This window comes from Xenopus tropicalis, chromosome 1, assembly GCF_000004195.4.
Source record: "Xenopus tropicalis strain Nigerian chromosome 1, UCB_Xtro_10.0, whole genome shotgun sequence".
Lineage (NCBI taxonomy): Eukaryota > Metazoa > Chordata > Amphibia > Anura > Pipidae > Xenopus > Xenopus tropicalis.
Window position 1 is genome coordinate 127,357,846 of NC_030677.2, and position 25,858 is coordinate 127,383,703.

At 39.0% G+C, this 25,858-nt stretch overlaps 1 protein-coding gene across 2 annotated transcripts in view; it reads right to left on the reverse strand.

The window, feature by feature from the left end:
* Positions 1 to 11,598: 11,598 nt before the first annotated feature.
* Positions 11,599 to 25,858, reverse strand: part of slc1a1 (solute carrier family 1 (neuronal/epithelial high affinity glutamate transporter, system Xag), member 1) — a 31,930-nt gene continuing 17,670 nt past the window's right edge. For both annotated transcript variants that reach the window (XM_002934182.5, XM_031890653.1), the window contains 10 exons: positions 25,676 to 25,768; positions 25,329 to 25,443; positions 21,905 to 21,947; positions 20,387 to 20,497; positions 19,374 to 19,558; positions 17,559 to 17,666; positions 16,626 to 16,748; positions 15,708 to 15,902; positions 14,434 to 14,568; positions 11,599 to 13,539 (listed from right to left, as the gene is read on the reverse strand). In XM_002934182.5, the coding sequence (XP_002934228.2) occupies positions 13,290 to 13,539; positions 14,434 to 14,568; positions 15,708 to 15,902; positions 16,626 to 16,748; positions 17,559 to 17,666; positions 19,374 to 19,558; positions 20,387 to 20,497; positions 21,905 to 21,947; positions 25,329 to 25,443; positions 25,676 to 25,768 (1,358 nt within the window). In that variant the 3' untranslated portion in view covers positions 11,599 to 13,289. The remainder of the gene's footprint in view (positions 13,540 to 14,433; positions 14,569 to 15,707; positions 15,903 to 16,625; positions 16,749 to 17,558; positions 17,667 to 19,373; positions 19,559 to 20,386; positions 20,498 to 21,904; positions 21,948 to 25,328; positions 25,444 to 25,675; positions 25,769 to 25,858) is intronic.

Below are 25,858 nucleotides of genomic sequence, written 5' to 3' on the forward strand. Positions count from 1 at the left end.
AAGGAAAGGTAAAAACTAAGTAAGCTTTATCAGAAAGGTCTATGTAAATACAGCCATAAGCACTCACAGAAACACTGCACTGACTTCTCTGTAAAAAGATTAGTTGTGTCTGTAATTCCTCTGCCAGAGACACGCAGCTTTCAGCTTCCTGCTCTCTCCTGCTCCCTCCTCCCTCAAGAATGCTAAGAACTCACTCTCCCCCCTTAGGAATGTGGATCTGAGCCAATCAGCAGGAAGCTGATTCATAGTCTAACTAACTGAGCATGTTCACTTGGTCCCGGCGTCTGTGCTGGAGCGATGCATTATGGGAATCTTCTTTACACAGCTCAGCGTTTTTTCTTCCTGTTTAGCTTCTGATCATCTGAAATATGGGGAGACTTAAGGGCACTATTGAGACAACTGAACTTATGCCTGCAGCTTGAGATTAACTCTTTATTAGCCTTTCCTTCTCCTTTAAGTACCAGGGAGGCCCTTTGTACTCCTGGTCTCTCAGCAGTTGTAGGGTCTGCTTTCCCTATTGTTACCCTTAATAGAGTGATGCACGATAGTCACTGAGATTCTCCTATAAGGGTACTTCTGGAGGGAAAACATCCTGGTCTTTCCTGAAGCTTAACATTGCAAGCTGGACTAGTTCTTTAGCCAGTCATGCTGCAAGCTCTTCAAGTTGTCCATAGTATTTTACAATTTCTATAATCCTTAGTAAACACCATTAAGAATATCTTATAGATAAAATACACACATCTAGACAGCAGAACTCATTCCTACAATCATCTCTTGGTCAGAATGTTTAGTAAAATTGCACTTTTTAAATATAATTTGTATCTTTAAATCCTATTTAAATGGTTAAATAGTTTCAAACAATGTTTAATTTCTCAGCTGCTTTGAGTTGTAAAATATATTGCTGGTTGTGGTATTTATTTACAGCCAATCTGAGACAGACACTGACTTCAAATGCTTCAAATGCCTTTCGCCAATAAAGCATTGGTTTTTAACAGGTTATTTCACAGGGAGGAACAAATACTGGGGCAATGACCGGCTGATTTTACTGATATTTATCACATTCAAAAGCTGTAACCTATCATGTATGTGTGCCCTTGGTTTCTGTGTGAGCACAGTGAATTATAGGGGATGGGTGGCCCTTAGCACATAGAATGGAAGTTTTTCCATTTAGGATTAACCAGTGGCACATAGTACAGGTATGGGATATGTTATCAGGATGGTCATCTCCCATAGACTCCATTTCAATCAATTAAAATTTTTAAAAACAGTTTCCTTTTTCATTGTAGTAATAAAACAGTACCTTGTACTTGAACTAAGAATTAATCCTTATTGGTGGCAAAGCAATCATATTGAGTTTGGTATGGTGATCCAAATCAAAACCAAAATACCACCTATCCAGAAAACCCCAGGTCCCGAGCATTCAGAATAACAGGTCCCGTACCGATAATAGTAGTATTTATGAAAATGGTTTATTTAAATGAAGCAGTGTTTTACATATGGACTGTTTTATGCAGTATATTTATTTAGAGACCTGCAATGTTCAGGTGTATGTTGTAGCACATCCATTTTTTTTCTGCTTTAGAAAGGGCAGTTATGTTGACAGTATTGCTTACAGGGCAGTTCATACATATGTTTTGTGTAGGGCAGTATATTAAGGAGACACCAAACCATGGTCTATCTAAGTAGATGTGCCTGACCTGATAATACTGAACCCCACTAACAGTGATCTCAAAATGGGGGTATATTGTGAATATTTTAGAGACACTTGCCAAGAAAATGACTTTTTACCTCTGTAGCTCTTCTGTGTGTATTTATCATATAGAAGCACTAGATATGTTACATTGGGCGCATTCAACTCTGGTATGGTAGATGTGACCAGTAATAATGGGCATCTGGAGTCCTCATTCTGGATTATCACTAAAATCACTAACAAATTGAGGGCTTGTAGAAAGATGCTGCTACTTTAAGGATGTTTTTATCTGTACTATATACAGTATATGGTAGAACTATTCATCCTTGTGAAACATGTAATATTTTGCTTGTAATAATGTAACAAATTGGGAGTTATGCTTAAATGTTCAGAAAATGCTCCAAGTCATCATCTTTAAAGATAACCGTTCCAGTGAGTGATTGTTTGCAATCAGACTCTGTCGTTAGTGATATATAGAAAATAAAGGCTTGGCCGGAAATGGTTATCACTCCATTGCACTACACTGAACATCCACTCAACTGTGCTTGTCATGAACTCCTAAAATAGGACTTTCATTGACCTTGGAGCAGGACAAGCAATCTAGCTGTTCCTGGTATCAATAGGAACTGGTTTAAGTGCTTTGCAGCCTATAGGGTGAGTTACCAAGGGCACTGAAGACCAAATTTCCACTCATCCAACTAACCTTCATAACAGAAAAGCTCTAACAAAATGAATTCTATAGATGGAAAATGTGATATTTAAGTAATTTTAAACTGCAAGCTCTTCTTGTCACTCTCTGTATTTATTACACATATGTTAAAGGATTATATACAGAGTCTAAATTAAAGTTTGTGTTTTTAATCTTGGGTTTCTGTATGCTGTACAATTTCTAACATCCTTTTACCTAAGAGTAAATGTGGGCGTACTATGACACTGGTGGTATGTATATGCTATGATTTACACTTTCAGCTTTGGATAATATAAAATGTTTTTTTTGCAAATACCATGAGGGACCATTATTAGGAACAGTAACACCAAAAATGCATTGGTAAAAGTTGTGTTTTTGCTACAGTAACGCTAATATAGTTTATATAAATAAGCTGGTGTGTGGCCATGGGGGCAGCCATTCAAGCTGGTAAAAAGGACAAAAGGCACAGGTTACATAGCAGATAACAGTTAACTCTCTAGAATACAATAGTGTTTTATCTGTTATCTGCTATGTGCCTGTGCCTTTTCTCCTTTGAATGGCTGCCTCCATTGCTACAGAGCAACTTTATTTATATAAGTTTCTGGGGAAAACACCCCAGTTGTACCAGTGCAGGGCAGCAGTACATTATATTCTAATTACTTTCACACACTTTCATTTTTTGGCGTTACTGTTCCTTTAAGTCCACATTGCAAACTGAGTGCAACTACACAGAAGCCCGATTCACTTCCAGTGTTTTCCGTCAAACACTGATTCTTCAGGTGCAAGTGTGCTGTGCCTATTGACGTGGACGCAATGGAAACCATGGAGCTACCTCCTGGTAAAGAGGTGGTGGTAGCTCCAGGGTTCTCCCATGTATCAACAGGGGCAGCAGCATTTGAATTGAAACAGAAGGTATAAAGGTCTGAGAGCAACTGTATGGAAGTGCAAGAGTGCAGTTTGACACAAGTACCTTTAATCACAGCAGGAGGAAGTGTGGGAGTACAGCTGCGTTTGTGGACATAAATGAGCCCTATGGTGTGCTAAATAGAATATGTGGATGTAGCCTGGGAGTTGTAGAACAGCTGTCCCAAAGTGATGTACCAACGGATTTTGTCTATCATTATGTTTGTTTGTCATGGATTCAGATCAAGACATAGTACCTAGTCCCTATTTACTATAACACAAAACTGTGTTTTGCACCTGAGGGGGTGCTGCAGACTAATCCTTGAATTCTTGCTTCAGTGCTCTCTTCATGTTTCATGACACAAAACTGTTTAGATTAAGTTAAAAGTCAGGATAGACAATCATTTGGTAATGGAGGGACTCACTAGTGTCGCAATATGATATATATATATATAATGATATTTTCCGAAAAATATGGGATCCTTGGTTACAATATAGGGGCCTTACAATATAATTGTATGTTTAATAGAGAACGTCCCCATACCATAACTACGCCTGGCAACTGTAATGATACTGGAATTCTGAGAAAAATGTGGCATTGTGGGAAAAAACTGCTCACTGCTCTACTGTGCGACACATACATATACACCTATGGCCTTGCTGAGCAGCAGTAACAGCACTTTGGTGCCAATGCACAGTACTAATGTACCCAAATAATGTACTAAGTCTGTGCACAAAATGCAGAGAATGACAGTGTAACCGATGAAACTTTGCACTATTATTTCTGCATAGGAGCAGTATGTGAACATGAGAGATTAGCGTGGTTTCTATTTACCCACAAGCAATATTACCATGGCATTTAATTGTAGCTCAGAAACAAATTGGAAGGGAAAATATGAAAGCCATTTTTCTATGCAATAATATCCAGTCAGCACATCATTAGTGCTATACCCATCACTTCTATGTTATTAGTTCCTCAACCTTGTTCACTGGAAACAATGAGTGCACAAAAGAGAGCTGTGAATCAATATTATTGGCTAAACATACAAATCTGGAGAAATATTTTGCCTGTACCAAATCCTATTATTAACCGGAGCAGCAGAAACATTTTTCTGTTTAATGGTTTAGGCTTTGCATATTATTTACAGAGTTACCAGTAAGACTCTGGGGTACCAACTGCTGCTCCTCTTCTTGGCACAAACAGCGGAAATGTAGCACTTACATGTCTTAGCTTAAAAGAAAGGGACAAACTGTGTTCTTACGGGACGCTTCACATATGGGATGGCCTTTATATATTAATATGTAAGTGAAGGGATCTTCTTTCTGTCTGGTCACACCCCATTGCATCCATGTGTAATACTGAACACTACTTTTTCCTTTGCTCTATATTCACACATTAGGGGGTAGTTGGCTACTTTATGGCATATGTCATGATTGGCACTTCTCACAGGAAATCGGAAGCAGTTCTCAGTTGGCAGGTTATTTGTGACATAGTGAATTTAATCACTGCTCTTATGGGTTTTATGCTCATTTGTAAGAAAGATAATACATAACACCGATAATATTAGCACATCTACATCTAATTATTGTTAGTGGGCCCTTGTTTTCAAGTTCTTTGTTGGTCCCATTCTGACACTGCTAGCTTCACAGTGGAGTATGAAGTTAATACTGGCACATTGTTGGGTCCAGAACAGTTTCATTCCCAATCAGTACCCAATTAGGATGCAATCAAGAAAGCTGAAAGACAGTATTAAAAAAAGAAGCTTTCTTTAAAACTTTTAGTATGTTATAGAATGGCCAATTCTAAGCAACTTTCAATTGGTCTTCATTATTTATTTTGTACAGTACTGGCAGCCAGAACTTTTAGTGTAGAGAAAGCATTTGTGCAGTGCAGTCCTTCCTCACCCTGGTTCAAAGCCCAACAGTTAAGTACAACAGTGGGGTGAGGGATCATGACTAGGGATGAGAAAACTTTTTTGACTATTACAGTTTCATGGAGAAATTTGTGGTATCGCTAGAATTTTGTCATTGGCTCTGTTTCTTTGGAAAAGCCACGGTCTGTTGCCCCAGTAAAAAAAACACAGTGAATGTTATCTGCTTCTTCAACAAATAGGGTGGGAGCCCTTCCCAGCTCACCCCAGTGTGTCTAAGAAATTCTCCAGGCATGGGTTTGGAAGGAATTGCCAACATGGGAGCCTTTTTTTTCTATGCAGAACAATTGTAGCATAGGAGAATGCACATTAAGAAACAAATCAGACCCAAACTATTTCTGCCATTTGCCACAAACTGTACAAGCCAGGGACAACCTGCCCTCTCGTATTCCCATATAAATTTCATTCCAAATATTATTGGGAGTCAATAATATTTAAACTGCCTCTTCTAAATCTTGAGCTTGGCTTCTGTAAAATATATTCATTTAGTTACATGAGTTATTGTATAAAACAGATGCCAGACATTATTGTAAGCGGACAGAATGTCAAGTAACCAATTAATCTTTCTGATACTACAGGTGTCTACACCATGCAACCCCGTAGGATATGTGCTTATTTTCCTTGTGCCCAAATGTTCTCCAAGAATGCTCAGTGAAGCCTTTTGCAAAGTACTGTGCTTCTTACTAGTGGCAAAAAGCAAGAAATTTAAAGGAGAACTAAAGCTTAACTAAAGACCTGAGCTAGAAATGTTGTAAATTATGTTTTGTGCTTCTGTACCAGCCCAAGGCAACTAAAGCAGGGAAGATCTGTGCTTCCAAAATGCCTCAGTAGCTCCCCATCTTCTTTTCTACTGATTCACTGCACATGCTCTGCACTGCTGTCAGTTACTGAGTTTAGGGATCCACTCACAATATACTGTATATATAGGATATAAATGTTGCAATATAATAATTAACAGAGATGATTAAAGTCTGATGGTTTCAGAGCTGCCATGCAGTAATCATCAGCCAGTTAGGATCAGCTTATATGACAGACAAACATCATTTTCTTTGCTTGATAATTTCCAATGACCCCTAAGCTCAGCTTCTCAACTGCTGCCCAGAGCGCACTGAGCATGTCAGTGTCACAGACACTTCTAACAAAAATTGTATGGTCACCCCTGTGACAACTTTAAAGGACTGGATTATTACTACTGTAGAGATGTTGCACCTTTAGGATGGTTCAATAAGTTTGTCATATAAAATATGGCATGTCTAGCAATATTCATTTTTATGGCTTGTTCTCCTTTAAAGGAGAACAAAAATGGAACAAAGAATTGTGCTAGAAATGCTGCACTTAAGGGTTCACTTACTTACTATACATGGAAAAACATATTTAAAGAGTTGGTTGTATGTTGCCTAGTGGGTGCTGCCTCAGATGCAGCACTTAGCGAAAAAACTGCGTATAGACTTTCTATGGTTCTGGACACACTTAGGGGCAGATTTATCAAAGTCCAGATTAATCTTATTGGTGCTATGGGTTAGTGGACCTGGGGGAACCATGTTATTATGTAATAATGGATTTGTCCTTTTCCCCATAGCCAGTAACAACCAACCAATCATTTGTTCTTTATTAGTCAGTTTATAATTATAAAAGCAAACACCTCATTGGTTGCTCTGATTATTTGAACTGGGTGAAACACCAGGCAGTTAGCGGCAGGACCATATGCTCTTACTGAAAGATGTATTTCTATTGCCACACAAGTGATGAAATGACCAGACAACTACATAGTGGTTTATAGTTTTTGCATCATATATTTAATACTGAAAAGCTGCCAGATTTACATAGCTTTTTTGTTTTTTTTTACAGATGTACAATTCAAAGGCATGGTATATTTATAAAACATATTAAATTACTGCTTTAAGCAAAGAGAAAAAAATTGGTACAGATTCAGAGTTTCCCATTAATTGACATCTTAGGGCCACACACAGCTCAAACAGCTATAGGTTTGCTTGATATAGGATTGACTTATTGTTTTATTCTTTGGATTTTCTCTTTAGTGGTTGATTCGCTCCATTAACAAAGCACAATTAGTAGTTTTAGTAAACCATTAAATCTATGCTGAACAATAAACATGACAGCAAAGTTATTTAAAGTTCTCAAGAAAAACTGTTCAAATGGGACTTCTAATAAAATTTCCAGTTTACTTGTACCTTTTTGTTTTCCCTTTTTTGAGGGTCTAAAAGATTATTATACAGTTTATAAATACTTCATTCTTCTCAATTCAATTTCTTTCCAACCTACTGTGAGGACTCTGCTTGCTCAGGTAGCAATATACAGTATAACCATTGCTTAAAGTGCCCTTGTCTTCCTAGTATTTCTGGCCCAGACTAGGGGTAGGCAAAAGAAGAGGTACATGCCTATTGCCCCCCCCCCCATACAATTGCACCCTAGGCCTCTTCTACCAACCCCTTATTTGTCACCCTCAGGGGTGCAAGAGCATTAAGGGGTGCAAGAGTGTGCCCCATAGTGTTCATTTAGCAGCCCCTGGGCTTGCTGCTTTCTGCTAGATTAAAAATCTGGCACTTTGCGCAAAGAGCAGTGTAAGGAGGCAGCACCTGCTGCCACTCCAGCTCTATACCTTGCACGTTGGAATGATGCACTAGGTACAGTGTGGGAGTGAGCATCTGATTTTAAGTGATGTCTTCAGGTTTCTGTGCCCCAATACGGAGTGCGGAGGCCTGCGGCTATTTACACAGTGCCCTATGCAATGAACAAAAAAGTGACTAGTTGCTGCCTTTTTAGCATTTTAGTACACTGTGTGGGGCATCATGAAATATCCCTTTAGTCAGCCAAACAGGAACACATACTGAACTTCCCCATAATAGGTCAATTCCCTAGGTTATTTGATAGGCTGTCCTGAGATATTCCCTGCTATTCAGTCTATGTATTCCCTTGTACTAAGCACAATTCTGTGGGATATTCTGAGAACATGCAGTATCGCTATTGCTTATTATACAGCCATTCTAGATGATTTTTAGTTAATACCATGAACTAAGTTAGCAGATATCACTGCTGACCATACCTATGTCTGGTAGTGTATTCCCAGAATAAAGGTGGTCAATGTCCATCGACACACAGCATACTAGAGGCCGCACACAGTATGGCTGCCTTTCTATTCTTCCAATATTATTCTTTGCACAAAGGATCGGAACATCAGACATTAAAAATAATCTGTGGCTCCTTTTTACTTTCTCATCTGCTGATGCACAGGGCACTGGGCAACATCATGCATGGAAAGAAGTCATTTTCAAATCCATCTAACAATGACTTGAATCTCAGCCTTAACAGTCTATCGTCAACCAAAATCATTGGGATTGAATGATTCCAATCACTTATTCTAAATCTGAATTTATTTGCATAAGAGAAATTTGGAACGAGTCATTCTGATAGGATCATGCTGGTTTATGGGACTAATTGCTAAATTCTCTGCACTAATTTGATGGGATAATGGATCAATCACCAGAATGCAAACATCAAGATTATACATATAGTATGCTTATGGTGCAAATCATATGAGATGCTAAAAAAATCATAAGCACTAGTGTTTACAATACAACAATAATTCACAAAAAATAATGTTTTAATTAATGTCCAAAATGTTTAATGTAAAGACAACACTTCATTCATTATAAAATTACTTCACCTTTGAACATTCACCATATCTTTTCTTTAAATGGCTTGCATTGCACCTTGCAAATCTGCCAGCGCTCCTGCCATGCTGAGCTTAGTGCAAGCTTAGTTATAAATCTATAAAAATCTTAAAATACATGTATTTCAATTCAGCCTTGAGACTCAAAATTTGGTGGCTTTGTTTGCATCACAGTGAATTGTAATGTGACAATAAACACAGATGGCACTCCAAACTGGGTTGTGCATATGAAGTCAATGAATGAAGGCAAACAGGAGAAAGTAAAAGTACATTTATTTGGTTCCAGTTGGTTCTAATGAATAGGAGCAAATTGTTACATAGCATCCTCTCTTTTTTGGCATCCTTATAATTTACTACATTTTCCCACCTAAACTAGAAAATGCTAATTGTTGCACCTCTTCTGAATCACACGCTAGTATGCCTATTGATGCAGAGCTGGTGCCACCCTAGGCACCAGACGTAAATGCCCCCTAGGGTGCAGAAGTGATGTCACCCATACGTGACCATCACCCCCCTCCCAGCTCTGCTGCTGGATTTGGCCAGGTACATCTGGTGCTGGCTGGGAAGGGTTTCTATTTTTTTTTTTAAAGTGATTATATAGGCACCCGAGGGCCACCTCCCTAAGGCTGCTGCCCTAGGCACAGGGCCTTGAGTGTCTATATATAAATATGGCCCTGTACTGATGCAGAGGGACCCCGCAGGGCTCCGCCTGCAGTCTTTGACAACAGTAGAATTGTGCCCAGTGAATCATGTGCAAGCGCTAATATAATGGCAAGCGCCGGTCCCCAGCTAACTTTAGGCACATCTGTGAGGAAACACCAGTGCAAGCAACTCAAGCGCCCAGCCACTGGATTGTGGGTAAAAAAACCTGCCTCCAAATTTGTACTTTGCACACTGCACTCATAAATATGCCCTAGTGTCATTTACTTTGTAACAACTAAGCTTACATACATCCATAGGGCACAGTGTGATCCCATGCCCTAAGCATTCTAGATAATAGAATCCATACCTCTACTCTAAAAAAAACACGATTACAGATTGTGGCTAGAGGGATCTGTAGTTCATTTTTATTTTTATGGCACAAACGAAAGAGCGCAAATCATTTTGAGGTTTCAGCTCCAGCTTACAATTTGGCCTGCAGTCAGCCTTAAACCTTGAACAAACAAACAAGTACTTAGGGTGCCACATTCTGTCTTGCTCTCTGCTTATGGGTAAGTAAACACAAGCTAAACATTCATTTTCAAGAGGGAATAGTCCATGAATTAATTACAACATAGTGGTTGCGGCCAAATGGTCTGACTGTAAGGCTTGTGTCATAGAGGCAAATCTATTGCTATGTGTAACATAGCAACTCATAATCTCTTAACAAAGATTTTAAAAGATTTACGTGATAAAAATGCTCTTTATAAGGCTAGGGCTACACAGGCAGCCAGATTAGCACTCAATTCTAGTGCTTGGATCAAGCAATGTCGGGGAGGAGGGAGCTTCTGCAGTAAAGCTATGGCTCACAGTAATTGGCTGCACCAAGTGGAGTCAAATGTCAATCTGACAATAGTGGAACCATACTCAGTCATCAGGTTTTTTAGGAGACTCAAGGGGAAGGGAGCCCATGACACTGGAGCTTCCCATTGTTTTCTTCCATCACTTCTGTCTTATTCATTGTAGGCCATCAATACACAACATGACAGCAATTCCAGAATGGACAGTTAGCCTGCATTGTCTCTGTGCCACTGTTATTAATAGGCATGAAATATAAAACAGATTGAGAGATGTTCTAGGCCCAACTTGTAGCTGGCTTGAAATAATTTTTAGAGCAGGCTTTTAGTCAAACCGTAAGGCCCTCAATTTCATACAAGAACTGTGAGTCCATAATAATAAAATGAATCCATCCCATTTGCTCTTACTGTGCGACTAATCTTCCCCTGTGGTACAAACCTTACAATTTGCATTTTTAAGCTATGGAAAACAGAATGAAGCTCAAACAATATCTTGGCATGTTTAAACCAGGGATGCACCGAATCCAGGATTCGGTTCGGGATTTGGCCAAGTTTCAGGCTTTTTCAGCAGGATTTGGATTTGGAGCACATGGTTCTCTAACTCTTCCTTATCCTAATTTGAATATGCAATTTAGGATTTGGATTCGGTTCGGTATTCAGCCGAATCTTTCACGAAGGATTCTGGGTTTGCCTGAATTCGAAAATAGTGAATTCAGTGCGTCCTTAGTTTAAACACATTTTTTCCATAGATAATGCATAGTGTGTTTTCTGGGTAACACTGCAATAATCAAATATTAACTTCTACACAATGTTAGGGTACCTCAGAATTCCCCTCCTCAGCTGTCTCTTGCATTGTTCAGCCATATCAATATTAACAATGGGCCTGTGTAAGCAAAAGCCGTCAGGAACAAGCATGTGATATATTAAATATGATATATTATTACTGCACAATATTTTTAGTGCTTGTTGCATAAGGTCAAATGCAATTAATGGCTGGGACTTCCAATCTTTTTTTCATTCATGGGGCTTTGCAGGTAAACAAGCACACCAGTTTTAAATGTGTCATATAGTGTTATATAGTCCCTTGCTCCCCTCCATATTGGTTTAAACCAGGCCCGGACTGGGAGTATGTAGACTTTGGCAAATTCCAGAGGGGCTGCTTAAGATGCCATAGACAATCACTACACATTGGGCTGGTGGGGGTGTTAAGGCCTTTATGTACTAGAAATACCAGGGCCAATTTTGAATTCCAGTACAGGCCTGGTCTGTACCAACAGGAATAGAAACTAGTAATGAACACAATAACAATGCATTTAACATTAGTCTCTTTTCCCATGGGTAAAGACACAAAAGATACAAAAGATCAGTTAATACATAAATATAAAGCATACAAACTGAACTGCTGTAAAAAGCATTTAAAGCTACTGTGTATCATTCATTAAAGCCTATCTATAGCCACACCTATGTATTAAGACACTTTTGTTGTCAAACCAACCACCTGCCATATTCTTTTTAAGTATAAATGTACAGACAGAAGCAACCCTACATTGCTCCCTTGCTTTGAAGTTATTTTAATTTACAAAGGTATGGGATGCCTTATCCAGAAACCTGTTATCTAGAAAGCACCAAATTATGGAAAGCTCTATTCCAGGGACTCTATTTTAATCAAAGAATTCAAATTTTAAAAAATGATTTCTCTTTTCTCTGTTAAAATGCATAAGTACATTGATTGATAACCTAGATACAAGATACAATTAATTCTTATTGGAAGCAAAACAATCCCTACTGGGTTTATTTCATGTTTAAAAGATTTTTAGTAGCCTTAAAGTATAGTGATTAACATTACACAAAAAAACTCTCTTATCTGGAAAACCCCAGGCCCCAAACATTCTGGATAACAGGTCCCATACTCAGCATTAAAAATAAAGGCAAAGTATTTAAATAGCTCTTCTTTCCTTTCCTTCTGCTGAGATTTTAACCCAGTCGGATGATTTAAAGTGCCTAATGCTAATGTAGCTCAGTGTATACAAATTATACATTCAATGTATATATATATTTAGATTTAACATGCTTGGCTGTTTGCAAAGATGCTATACACTATTGCTGAAGTCATGGGAGTACCATAGATTTTTATACCTATAAAATCAGCCATATTCTTGCACTTTATTTTACATGTTAACTAGGTAGGCCATAAAATAACAATAAAATGATGCTGGTTTATGACCCAATACATCTGTTAAGTGGTGTAACCACCGGGCTATCAGTACTTTTCTCTTGGGTTCTATAAGTGCACATAGCTGTGGTATGGTTTTGTTACTAAAGGAAGCTTAATTATTATCTTCTGTCAAATAAAAACACTTTGGAAGACTGTTCACCTTTTCTCGTGTTCTCAGTGCATTCCAGCCGGTCGGAAAAGTAAAAGGAACTGTTTGGCACAATATAATGATCACTGTTTGTAATGTTATAGTCTAAAAAACATTAAAGGCAACCAGCTGTACAGAACTGAATTGAGAGGACATCTTTAAAAATGGTTTGACGCTGTGCTTGGGAAGAGCGAATACAATAAGATTTATCTTGCTGGCTTCCATATCAACATCCAGACTATGAGCATGCTAACTCTAAAGAAACATTCCAAAACCTTGCTGTAAGATGGCACAGCTTGGAAAGAATGGGCAACATATTATACAGTTGCCATTTCCATTTAACCCGATCCCATAGAGAAGAACATTTGAATCCCAAGATGGAAAGGGTGACTGTCCCTTTTGGGTGTTGCAAACTCTTGCAGATTTTAAGTTCATACTCTCAGTGCTCTTCTGTTTCTTTTGTCTGTGTCATTCTATCCCACTCTATATTCCTTAAGAGTTTCAGTACACAGTCAATCCTAACAGGCTCAGAATTGTGATGTTTGGGTAAAAGATATGGCATCTGATTTATCAACAGCAAAGCCTCCATTCACATAGGATTTTTTTACATCTCCATCATCCTCATTCTCTAGCACAGTAGGCTCAATGGCAAACGGGTTGGCAATATTTACTTCAGATGTTACATCCATCAGCTCAAGTTCTCTTTTGGAGAGTTTCTCAACTATGCCTGTCCCAAAGGCATCTCCAAGCACATTAACCATTGTTCTGAACCGGTCCCTAGGGAACAAGAGAAGCTGATCATAAAAGAGAACTTAAACACATGCAAATACACTATTTGGCTAAAAGTATGCCTGTCCAACATTCCAAATCAAGAGTATGTATATGAATTTGGTCTTCTCTTTTCTTAACAGCCTGAACCCTCTACTGCTCTAGGAATCTATCTAGTATAAGTAAATCTAGAGCAACTAGACTTGTAGAGTATTCATTGAAGATGTTTTACTATTTATCCGAGTAGCTTCTTCAGTATGCCTTACTGGTGCGGGAAGCCCTCAATATATAAACTCTTCCAATAATCCACTCACAATGGCACATTTACAGAGAGGTGACAACTGAAACTCGCAGAGGTGTGAATGCTGTGTAGTTAATGTGATAGGATTACTAAAGTATCATGAAACTTATAGAGACAGGGTGTTCCTTGTGCGAGTTGCACAAATGGATCTGTGAAGTGTTCTGAAATCGCCGGGGTACAGATGTTAGAATAGCATTGTATGTAGCAAACCGGTGGCTTGTGGAAGGCAGTGGTGTGAGTGTGGTCAGATCATTTTAAAACTGTGTTTTCAGACCCTTCTGTATCTGTTCTTATCAATAAGTGTATATTGTGGGTTGTAAAAGACACGCACAATAAATGGTACCATAAACAAGGTGGTAACTGTGAGCAACATAATGTTTTTTATCTACAAGTCGGGGATGTCGTAGGTGGCAGTTAGCCAAATGTACTGCATTTTATCTGGCACATTTATCATTTAAAGTTCAGCGATTGTAAAAACTTGTGTAACTTAATCAGCATTATCAGGTTCTAAATCCTCCTGGGCATTAGGACATTCTGTGACATGGCATATACATGTTCAAGACAAACATAACCACCACGAGGCACAGCACACATATACTTACAGAAGCCAGTCAACTGCTATGATAAGTGTAACATCCTCGGCCGGCAGCCCCACAGCACTGAGAACAATCACCATGGTAACCAATCCAGCCTGCGGCACTCCTGCTGCTCCCACACTGGCTGCTGTAGCTGTTACACTGCAACCCACACACAGAAAGGAAAATCAGTACAAAACCCCTTGGAATTTCAAAAATTAAAATAATCTTTATATTTTTAAGAAGTGGTACCTTCCTGCTGTTGTTAGACTAAAGCTCCTGCTATAATGGGTCCTACAGCCAAAAGGTGAACATAATTGCAACCTTATTGAAAGTGTGGCTTTTCAGATTTTTTTTTATGGTTACAGTTAAAAAAATCAGCGAACATTTATAATAAATAAGGTGTATTTCCAGAAAAAAAGTAAATATGATTTTTGTACAATTCCAGCTCTTGCTAGAAAGCAATAAAGTGGCAAATGGACATGCAATCCAACCAGAAGACCAATAAACATTCACTAAGTTCCAGGGATAATGCAGAAATTTATTGGTGGATCATAAATACGGCCACATGGCAGTTTTAGCATCATAACTTTGATTTATGATTAAGGAATAGTTACCCTAATTATGATGTAGTAGATGAAGTTTGGAAGCTTTAGAAAAGAGTCACAGTCTGGGGGGGGGGGGGCACTTTTAAAGGGGAACTATAATAAATAATAGTTTTTTGCCCTGTTGTCATTTAGCCCTATCTAAAGTTTCAAAACACTACATTTAAACATTCTTATAATCATTCTATTAATTAACATTTCTTAACACTCCATAAAACAGAATGCAAAAACAGATAGCTGCCAAACACATTCTGAAGAACTGATACATTGATCTGCTTTGATAAATGTTCCTGACAGTTTGACTCCCTGTTTCTGAGCATGCATCAGATATTATCATGAATGCAGAGCACTGTTTCTGGTGCGTCAGCTGTAGGAAACAAGTGTCCTGCATTCTGTACTAATCTGGCTGTCTCCCCAAACAGCCACTTCTTAGGCTAATGACAGATGGGGTGGCTACTCTGCCTACATTTATCTCAGCATTAGCCTATGCATTTTGGTGCTGAAATCCACTCCGTGTGCCTGTACCCAGGCCAATGCCATGGCTTCTAGTGCAGGCACACAGAAAGGTTGATGCATGGGGGCTGATTCTCAGCCTGTGGATCAGCCCTTATCTTCTGCTGGGCATGACAAAAATGAATGTCCCAAAGCCTCCCTTTTCCATTCCAGTGCAAAATGATGCCGAAAGAATGATCTTACCTTATGGTTACTATCTGACCAACATCAAGATTCATGTCATTAAGCTGCGCAATAAATACAGCGGCTACTGCCTCGTACAGGGCTGTTCCATCCATGTTAATTGTGGCTCCCACGGGTAAAACAAATCTAGTGATTCTTTTGTCAACACGATTTTTCTCTTCAGCACAGCGGAACGTAACAGGCAAGGTAGCTGAACTGCAGCAAGAGGAAAAATTATATTTAGTTTCGAAAATAAAAGATAAATATCAAAGAAAAGCTTTTGTATAACTGACTGCAACATTTTGTGTGACTTCTCTTTTCTGTCAATGTAATTTTATATTTTGTACTATGTGAAAAATACTAATTGTGATAAATAGGCATACAGTATGTGTATATGACATACTTCCAACACATGCTATATAAAATGGACTTATTAGTCTTAAGGTGGCCATACATGAGGTCGCCAAACAAGCGGATGTTCTCCTGGTAAGCCCACCTGTCGAATTACAATGATGGGTATGGGGGCCGTTGGGCCGAGGACTGCATCAATTGGTCCCTAATCCAACAGGAAAATCAAAACTGCCCGACCAACACCTGACGATTTTCTGCCAGATATTGATTGGGGAGGCTTGTTGGGCCCCACACACGGACAAATACAAACTGCTGAATTAGTCTAAAGGACTTGAATCGGCAGCTTAAATCTACCCATGTAAGGCCACCTTTAGTCTTATTCCAGATGGAGCACACTTGTTTCTATGAATGTTGACCCTCAAATGATATCTAATCAGGGAATGTGTTCTTTAAATTCAACATTTGGGTGTGCCCAAGTTAATGCTTGCCAATAGGTGAATTTCAACTCAGCATTGGCAACAATCTATGCAATAAAGTATACAATTATTGAAGAGATTCAAAACTAAACAAAATAAAGGAAGCGTTTACCTTGATGATATCATGAGTGCAGTAAGTAGGGCCTGTGCCATGCCCATTGCAAAGCGGAAGGGGTTCTTTCTCACTATTATAAGGTAAATCAGTGGCAGAATGACAATGGAGTGGATTGCTAGTCTGAAATTTAGAACATACACACTATTAGAAACAACATATTTATAAGTAATGGCAAATACATAAGAAAGTTTGAAAAATGTTCTGTGATTGTTTATCCTTTTTTTGTAAAAAATTAATTTTGCAGTCTCCATAAAGTACACAATGAGAAGCAGTAAGGATAGAAAATTGATCGAACTGTAAATTTCTGATTCAGATAAGCTTTCATGAGTCCCCATTACTTGGGTTGTTTACCTTTAAAGTAACTTTTAGTAAGGTGTAAAAAGTGATATGCTGAGACAATTTGCAATTGGTCTTTATTTTTTATTATATGTAGTTTTTTAGGTATTTCATTTTCAGTTCAGCAACTCTCCAGTTTGGAGTTTCAGCCGCTGTTTGGTTGTTAGGGTCCAAGTTACCTTAGCAATTAGGGAGTGGTTTATATGAGAGACTGGTATATGAATAGGCGAGGGACTGAACAGAAAAGAAAGTTCAAATAGTAACAAGAACAATAAAACTTTAGCCTCACAGAGCAATAGTTTTTTGGCTGCCGAGGTCAGTGACCCCTGTTTAAAAACTGCAATGAGCTGGAAGAAGGCGGAAAATAATTAAAAAACTATAACAAATAAATAAGGAAGACCAATTGAAAAGTTGCTTAGCACTGGCCATGGTGTCTATGACATGCTAAAAGTTGTAAAAACGGAGTTCAGCAAAGGGAAATTTCACCAATCTCTGTTCACTCTGATGAGCTCTGTTTCACCATTTAAATAATATGCTCCAATGCATTATATTCACTATATGCCCGGATAGTTCTGACAGCTAAATATCACATACCCACTGAGAACTGTTGCCATATACAAGCCAAGCTTCCGAAAGATTTCCCAGTCATTAACTTCAATAATCTTTCCAGCAATCAGAAATAATATGCCCACTGGCATGTACCTAGGATATATAAAACATAAATTATGTTTGTTTAGTGGTGAAATTAACAGTGCAACAACACTCATTTACAAATGACCACAATGCAATCTGTTAAAGTGTCCATATTGCCATTTTAATTTACCAGCATGGCTGTGTTTGTTGGGAAAACTCAAGAGAGCCTACGAACAAAGCTGCTCTTTGCACTTACACATAGTTGTTCTCAGCTCTGCTGCCTCTAACCCCGGAGCCACTGTGGCCTGTGCCAACAGATGTAGGACACTTGTGCATCTTGACACCAAGGATTTACTAGGCAATTGCATCTAATGCAATGGCCCAAAATTGTGTCAGGCACACCACCTCCTTGCAGTTCCAATTTCACCAGAATTCTGGGATAAAATGCTGCATTTTGGGTAAAAACTATGGTGACTTGCACCCAAAATAGCATTTTGCACACTGCACTTGCAGTTATGTGTAAATGAGCCCCAAGGTGTAACAATGGCCACTTTGCTGGAGAGCACCAGGGACGTACAATAAACCATCCCCATCCCAGAGTCTAACACCCTGCTCATTTTACTGGTGCCTTAGAATTTAGTAAGCAGATGCAGTATATGTTGGGAACAGTAACCACAGCCTGCAAGATTTGTTCTTGCTCCTTAAAGGAGAACTAAACCCTAAAAAAGAATATGGCTATAAATGCCATATTTTCTATACTAAACTGACTGCACTGGCTTAAAGTTTCAGCATCTCTATAGTAGTAATGATATAGGTCTTTACAGTTGTCACAGGAGCTCCTCATCTTGGCTTCAGTTAGAACTGTCCTGGACAGTGCACATGCTCAGTGTGCTCAACGCAGCTGCTGGGAAGCTGAGCTTAGGAGTCACTGCAAGTTATTAAGCAGAAAATGAGGTTTGCCTGTCATTTAAACTGATGCTACAGGTCTGATTATTATATTCTGATGCTAACTGCACTGGTTTTAGAGCTGCCATGTTATGTTTTTCCAAATGAATAACTAATCAGCCTTATGCTGTTACATTTATATTCTATATATACTATACCATATTATATAATATATTTTGCATCTGTCCCTAAATTCAGTAAGTGACAGCAGCACAGAGCATGTGCAGTGAGTCAGCAGAAAAGAAGATGGGGAGCTACTGGGGCATATTTAGAGGCACAGATCTTCCCTGCTAAAGGGCTATGGTTGCCTTGGGCTGGTACAGAAACCCAAAACATAATGTACAACATTTCTAGGCTAGTTAGGCTTTAGTTCTCCTTTATAACTAAGTAACAAGTGAGATACACTTTAGATTAAAGGAACAGAACTTTCATTTGAAGCAGCGTAAGTGGTTTGTCACGGTGAGGGCAGTGAGGTTGTGGAATGCCCTTCATAGTGATGTGGTAATGGCAGATTCTGTTAATGCCTTTAAGAGGGGCCTGGATGAGTTCTTGAACAAGCATTGTATCCAAGGGTATTGTGATACTAATATCTACAGTTAGTATTGATGTTGGTATATGGTTTATGTATGTGAGTGTATAGATAGGTCAGTATAGGTTTGTGTGTGCTGGGTTTACTTAGGGTTAAGTCCATCAAGTTCAACCCTTCTATGTAACTATGTAACACAAGGTAATCCACAGATTGCTCCATAGTTAACAGATATATGTATCGTCTGCTTGGCACAATGGGTAGCAATACAATAATCTTTTCCTTTCTTGTTGTTTTCCACTTACCACATAATGATCTGAACTATTTGCATCGTAGCATCGTTTAAGGCATTGAAAAAATCCACCAGTACTTGTCCCTTCTCTCCCATTTTCCCAATCACAATTCCAAAGACGAGGCAAAAGACGATGAGGCCTAGCACATTCACTCCATCAGTATACAAGCCAACTATTTTATATTCCTTTGATTTGTTCTGTGGATGGTTCAGTGAAAAATACAATTATATTAAGTTGAAGAGTTACTGAATAAAGAGCATAATATTTTATGTTAAAAAATATTTTAAAGTTTATCCCCGCCTGGGTTTTTTTTTTTGTCGGGTCCGGAGCACTGGGGATTGGCGTGCAGGGGATTTAAAGATCTATCAAATCTCCTGTGTGTCCCCAGTGCTTCAGAACAAATTCAAATGTCATGCCACCCCTTAAATTCCCATCCTAGGCTCGGGCCTTTGTGGTCTTCCCACAAATCTGGGCCTGGGCAGGATAAATACAGCTAGTTCCATGTATGATACTCACTGTACACACTGTAGGATAAACCTCTGCTAACTGTATGTATGATATAATGGCAGTGATACCAATACAGTACCAACCCCATGTAAAGATGCCTCCGAAAACAAATGGCAGAAAAAGTGAGAGCTCCATGTATAATATAATTTTATACAAGAGTCTCATGGGTATGCTTCAACCACAGATTTCTGATCAATGATGGATTTGATTTTAAAGATCCATATAAATGTTCAACATGATTATGATTTCCAAAAGGTAAACTAAAATACTTAAAAAATGTATTAGTGCCCTGACACCCATTAGACTGTAACAGGACAAATTAAAAAATTACTAGGGGTGTGATCATGGAGACCTGGTCTTGGAATAAAATGAATATATTAGTTCTAAGTAGTCTTAAAAAACTGTATTGTAGAACAGTAGCCATATAGTTACAATAGATATAATCATTTACACTATGCGTGTGCTTACCTTTCACCTCCCTACTAAAACATTTGGAAAATTTGAAATAATGACACTACCTGTTGATCAGCCAATGCCAGCAGAGCCAAATCTATTGTGTAGTTCCCCTCTACAGTGCTATTCTTATCAGGCTCCTTGGATGGCTTCAGCTCTTCCCGCTTAGTCTTGTACTGCAAAAGAGCAATCATTGTTTATCTATGTACTATGTAATAAGTGCAAACGCCTATCAATTAGAGATTAAAACCTGGTGTTAGTTTTGATGCAACAAGGAACAGGCACAATGTTTGCATGTATGTATTAATTTATTTAGCACCACAAATGTACACAATGCTTAACAAAGCATAAACCAAATGGGGTACAGTGATTAAAAAATATAGAGCAAAAATAACTAAATCTATGCTTTAGTGCTTAGGTGCTTTAATACACAGTTGGGATAAAGTCCCTTCCCTGAAGAGCTTACAATCTATCAGGAAGTCAGACAGGGAGACAGACAGACAGAAACAAAAATGAGTGGGGAACAAGTGCATAGGTCAATGGTTTGTTACTGTAGACAAAGACTTGCTAATCTAGAAGGTTTTTAAGGCTTTCCTGAAACAAGATGGTAGAGCAATCCAGAGGCGAGCTGGGAGAAATGTTTTTTGCACAACTCAAGTGAATATAATGAACTGTATTGTCAAGCGATTTCAGCTGAGCATAGGAGGGAGTGTATGGGGAGATAAGAGCATTTATATAGAAAGGAGCAGAAGAATGCAGAGCTCTAAGGACAGGATACGGACTTTGCACTTAATGTACCAAGAGACAGAGGAGAGGGCCCAAGAAAGACCCTTTGGGCACACCAACAGAGTTTTGAAGGAACAATGTGCTTTCATTTAAAGGCCAGTATCACAACCAAACAAAAATGTCTTATATGCATTTGCATGCAATGCTAGTGTCTGAATGTGAGGGAATAACCCTCACTCTCAACAGAGCTTGTCAACCAATCCATGCCTTGCTTTCATCAGCGAGTCTCTTGTTCAGTCTGCCATTTGAAGCTGCTGGAAAACAGCCAGCATTATTCTCACTTGGAATGCCAAGTGTATTCTACAGTGACAACACAAGGTACCCTCTGGCCCCCATGTAATATCTCCCAGCATCACCCATTATGCATTGCACATTTTTTTCTATGAATTTTTGATAGGAAAGTGTCTGTATCACTTTGAAGTGCATATTAGTCATGTTTCCTGTCCCTTGCCTCCTCTCATCCTGTGGCTGCAACCACTCTACATATTGGGCTAATATGAGGTTATAGGTAGAATTTGCCAGAAAGATTTTTCTACCTGTTCAGATGACCCTGGGCAGGTTGAAGAATCTTCGTGATGAGTACCTCCAATGCCTTCATATTGACTTTGATATGAAATGCATGGAGGTGGTCTCTTTTCTACCAAAAATCCACTTGCTAGTGGATTTTTCAGGCTAAAAGAGGCAGCAGTGAGGGAAAGGGGGTTCTGCTCCAGCAGAGTATCCACCCAGTGTGACATCAGCCCAAAAGACACACAACAGAAAAAAAATGACAATGATAACGTAAAGGTCTGTCTTACCTGTTGGAAGCAGGCTTGGACTAAGTTTTCTGGGAACATATTTCTAGGAAACAAAGACAATCCTTATCAAATACAGTATCCATGTGTAATTCTGCTTCTCTGTATTATAAAAAACACATCTTATTCTTTAGGGTAGGTGCAGAAAGTATACAACATAAAGACCAGTTACAAACTACCTAAGAATACAACTTTCTATCTCATACAAAAAGCTAGTTTTAGGTGACCCTTGAAGAGATCTTGCTAGAAAATCTATTCAAAATACAGACAATTTTACTTGCATGATTGAGAACTACAGGCCCAGATACTCACTGTCTACTATAGTGATCCCAAACCAGTGGCTCAGGAGCAACATGTTACTCATCACCCCCTTTGATGTTGCTCCTAGTGGCCTCAAAGCAGGTGCCTGTTCTTCAAGCAGAGCCTCCTGAAGTTTAGCATTCCACATGGGGCTTTCAAATAGCCAATCACAGCCCTTATTTGGCATCCACAAATAACATTTTTCATGCTTGTGTGGTTCACTAACACTTTTTACATCTGAGTGTGGCTCACAAGTAAAAAAAAAAGTTGGGGATCCCTGGCCTACTCCATGGCTGGTCATTTTCCCTGACAATATGTTCTGCACCTTTTGCTGGATTTTGTATCCAGTGAGAGGTGCAAAGAGCAGAGAGACCCCAGGCAGAAAAGCTCTGTGCATGAGAACTACAGGGCATGTTCATATGCCCCTTAATGCGCTTCTGCCCGGGGTCTTGATAAATGACCCCCAAATGTATGCGTATTTCTGCTTAAGGTCAAACTGTAAAACAAAGCCTTAATATTTTTAAGTGACAGAAGGTGAAAGATCCGCAAAGCAGAACATTTCTGGCTCACAAGTGATGGTTTTGGATTCACTGTAGTCCTACTAACAAAGCTGGCACAGAATACAACATACATTATCTATGGGTACAGAATATCCACTGTTGTGTATTTAAGTGAGAACAATAATACAAGATTAGAATTTGTTTGGTTTGCGCAACAGCAAGCACTAACCACAGAAATGCTGTGCAGGGAAGATGATGGCACCAAGCCTATAAAATAGAGTAAATGAACATAGCGTATTGCTCTAGTGAAATGTCCATAACATTATGATTTGATTTTAGTCAGTGCACTTCAGGTATCTTAAGTCTAAACATAAAGTCACATTTCAGTCTATTTACCATTATGAACAGTCCCAGGCTGAAGGATAAATCAATACAAAGTTACGACACAGTAAGGTTTTTTTTTTTAAAGTACTTAAGTACTTAAAGGGGAATTCCACACAACAACTGTTTTTTTTCATCATTCTGTTGTTTTAAGGTGCTTGTCTAATGGAGCCTAACCTGTAAGTTATTACAACCCTGGAAGTTGACCCATTTAAAATGGTTAGCATATTTATTCAAACTAGTGAACAAGGCCATTTTGGCTTTTTACAGCTCTCCTATGGGAAAAACAGGACAGCCTTTAATATGCCATCTCATATCTCTTTCAGTTATTCCAAATGACAAACCAACTGTTTTATTATGTTCAATTATCAGATTGTGATAACACATTACCAATAATCTCAGAGCAGATATTGTAATCTGAGAGTCATTACTTCAATGCCAGCCAAGTAAGGTAGACAAGGACAAAAAGGAAATAAGTACTAAAAAGCATAAATCATTTACTGCCCACTGTATGATGTGATTTCTATGCATCCACAGAACTGAAATGAATTGTTATGGACATACTTAAATCCCATAATGTAAAGGCAAGGGCACACAAGGCCAATGCTGAAGAGAACCAAATGCGCTCCAACACGCTTCTGAGTTTAGCTGCACTAATAGGCACAACATTGGCCTGAGAACAGCTTCATGGAGCAGATCAAAGTGGAGATCAGTCACAGAAATTCAAAAGTATGCGCTTTTCAGGCCGATCTCCGCTCCACTCTATGTAGCTTTACTGTTAGTGCAGCTAAACATGGACACAGTGGCTTTGGTGCAAGCACATCTGGAAACTGATTAAAATGTAGGGGTTGATTCTCAGCCTGTGTCGAGAATCAGGCCGAGAATCAGGCCCATGTGGCTTAGGCCATTAATGCTGTTGTTTTCTGTCTAGCGGCAGCAGCAGTCAAGCACCTAAGTGCCATCAGCCTTAAACTTGCCATCCTGAGGGTTTCTGAATGTTCCAGCAATTTAGAGTACATAGCACTGTGTTATGAATCTACTGGAAGATGTCAGTTCAAACACACACAAGGCTATAATTTGACCTTAACCTTGAAGGCTGTAATACTCTTACAGATTGCTACCCTTGCCTTGGGTCTCTTCTTTCTCCTGAGGGTTCCTGTTTGAGCCTTCTTGACACCCCTCACATTCCTCTAGTAGGTAAAGTTTAAAGGGAGACCCACACCGTGGGCAACTTCCTTTTTATGGACCAGGAAACCCACCTAACACCACAGGCCAACAGGAAACTCCCCAGTGAAAGCTTAACTAATGGGGAACCTCAGTCTTAAGCTGGATATAACCATATAAGGAGTAAAGCCGGTCATACACGCACCAGTATTAACGTATGAAACCTCGTTTTGTACGATATTCGGTGCGTGTATGGCTGCTCGAAGAGGCAACCGGTATAGCAACAGGCTGCGGATATTGGTCGATCAGGTAGGTTAAATGATTTTGATCGGGCACCACTGAAGGCACCCTAGCAAAATCTACGTTCAGGGCTGAATCATCAGGTGGAGGTAGAATTTCTGTTGTTTCTACCTCCTTATCTGACAATTAAGCACTGAACATCAGTGGAGGGTGGGAACGATCGTTATTGCTACGTGTATGGCCACCTTAAGTGAAGCACAAAATACCTAATAAATATGCTGCAATGCGCTGTAAGATGTATTGGCCTTATCTGCATCTGAGATATAAGTGTACATATAAATCTCCCCATATCTAGGCTGGAAAGTTTACTAGCGCTAATGATTGTGACTTCAATAGGCATGACAGAATCTGCAGGAAATACAGAAACACCTTTATAAATGCAAGTACTGATTTAGTACTTTTTCAATGTAACTAAATCCACAGAAACCGCAAGTACCATTTCCAGGTCTGCTATTTAGAGCAAATGCCTGATGGTTTTTTGCTTTTTTGGCTTGAATTTTTGGCTTTTTGACGTTAAGTGTGCCTATTTTATAAATAGGGTGTCACTACAAAAATCTATAGCAAAAATGTTTAGAACAGATCCCCATCCCATCAGAGAATGAAAAAGTTTATTATTCAAAAGTCAACCTTGGCCAACCACAATAAAAACAACATGAGCAAAATGCAGAGGAATTCTAGCTGATATGAAGTCCATGATCCGAAGGGTTTTTTATTCAGTGCATAATACAATTCATAAAGACATATTTGCAATCATATTTCAAGAAAAATCCAGGACACCTCACCTTAGCAGGTCCAACAGGGCATCCACTGTAGTGACTTCTGGTGTGCTGCCAGTCCTATCAATTTCGTCTGCACTTTGGGACACCCCAGGCTTGATACTCACCACCAACACAATACCTGTATGTAACATGAAACATGGAAATATTCAACTAAAACAATTTGCATTTGGGTTGCATTTGGGTTCCATGTAAATAGATGAACAATTCATACACTGTCACTTCTCCATATGTCTGGAGAAAGCTATAAACTGGGTCCCATTTCAGGGGCGAGAAGCCTACCAGCCAAATCTCCATACACCACCCGGCTGTACATATCTGTGCAATATACTGAGGTTTTTATTACCCCTTACCTAAAATAACAGCTATAACAGTGGTGCAGAAGTAATACACAATAGCTCGCAGGCCAATTTTTCCTGAAACACTGGAGTCCAAGGCAGCAACACCTAAGTATTAAAAGAGGAAAACACATTTATGATTTTAGAACCTTTTAAATAAAATATATCAGCTGAAAATGTGGTAGGAAATACACAACA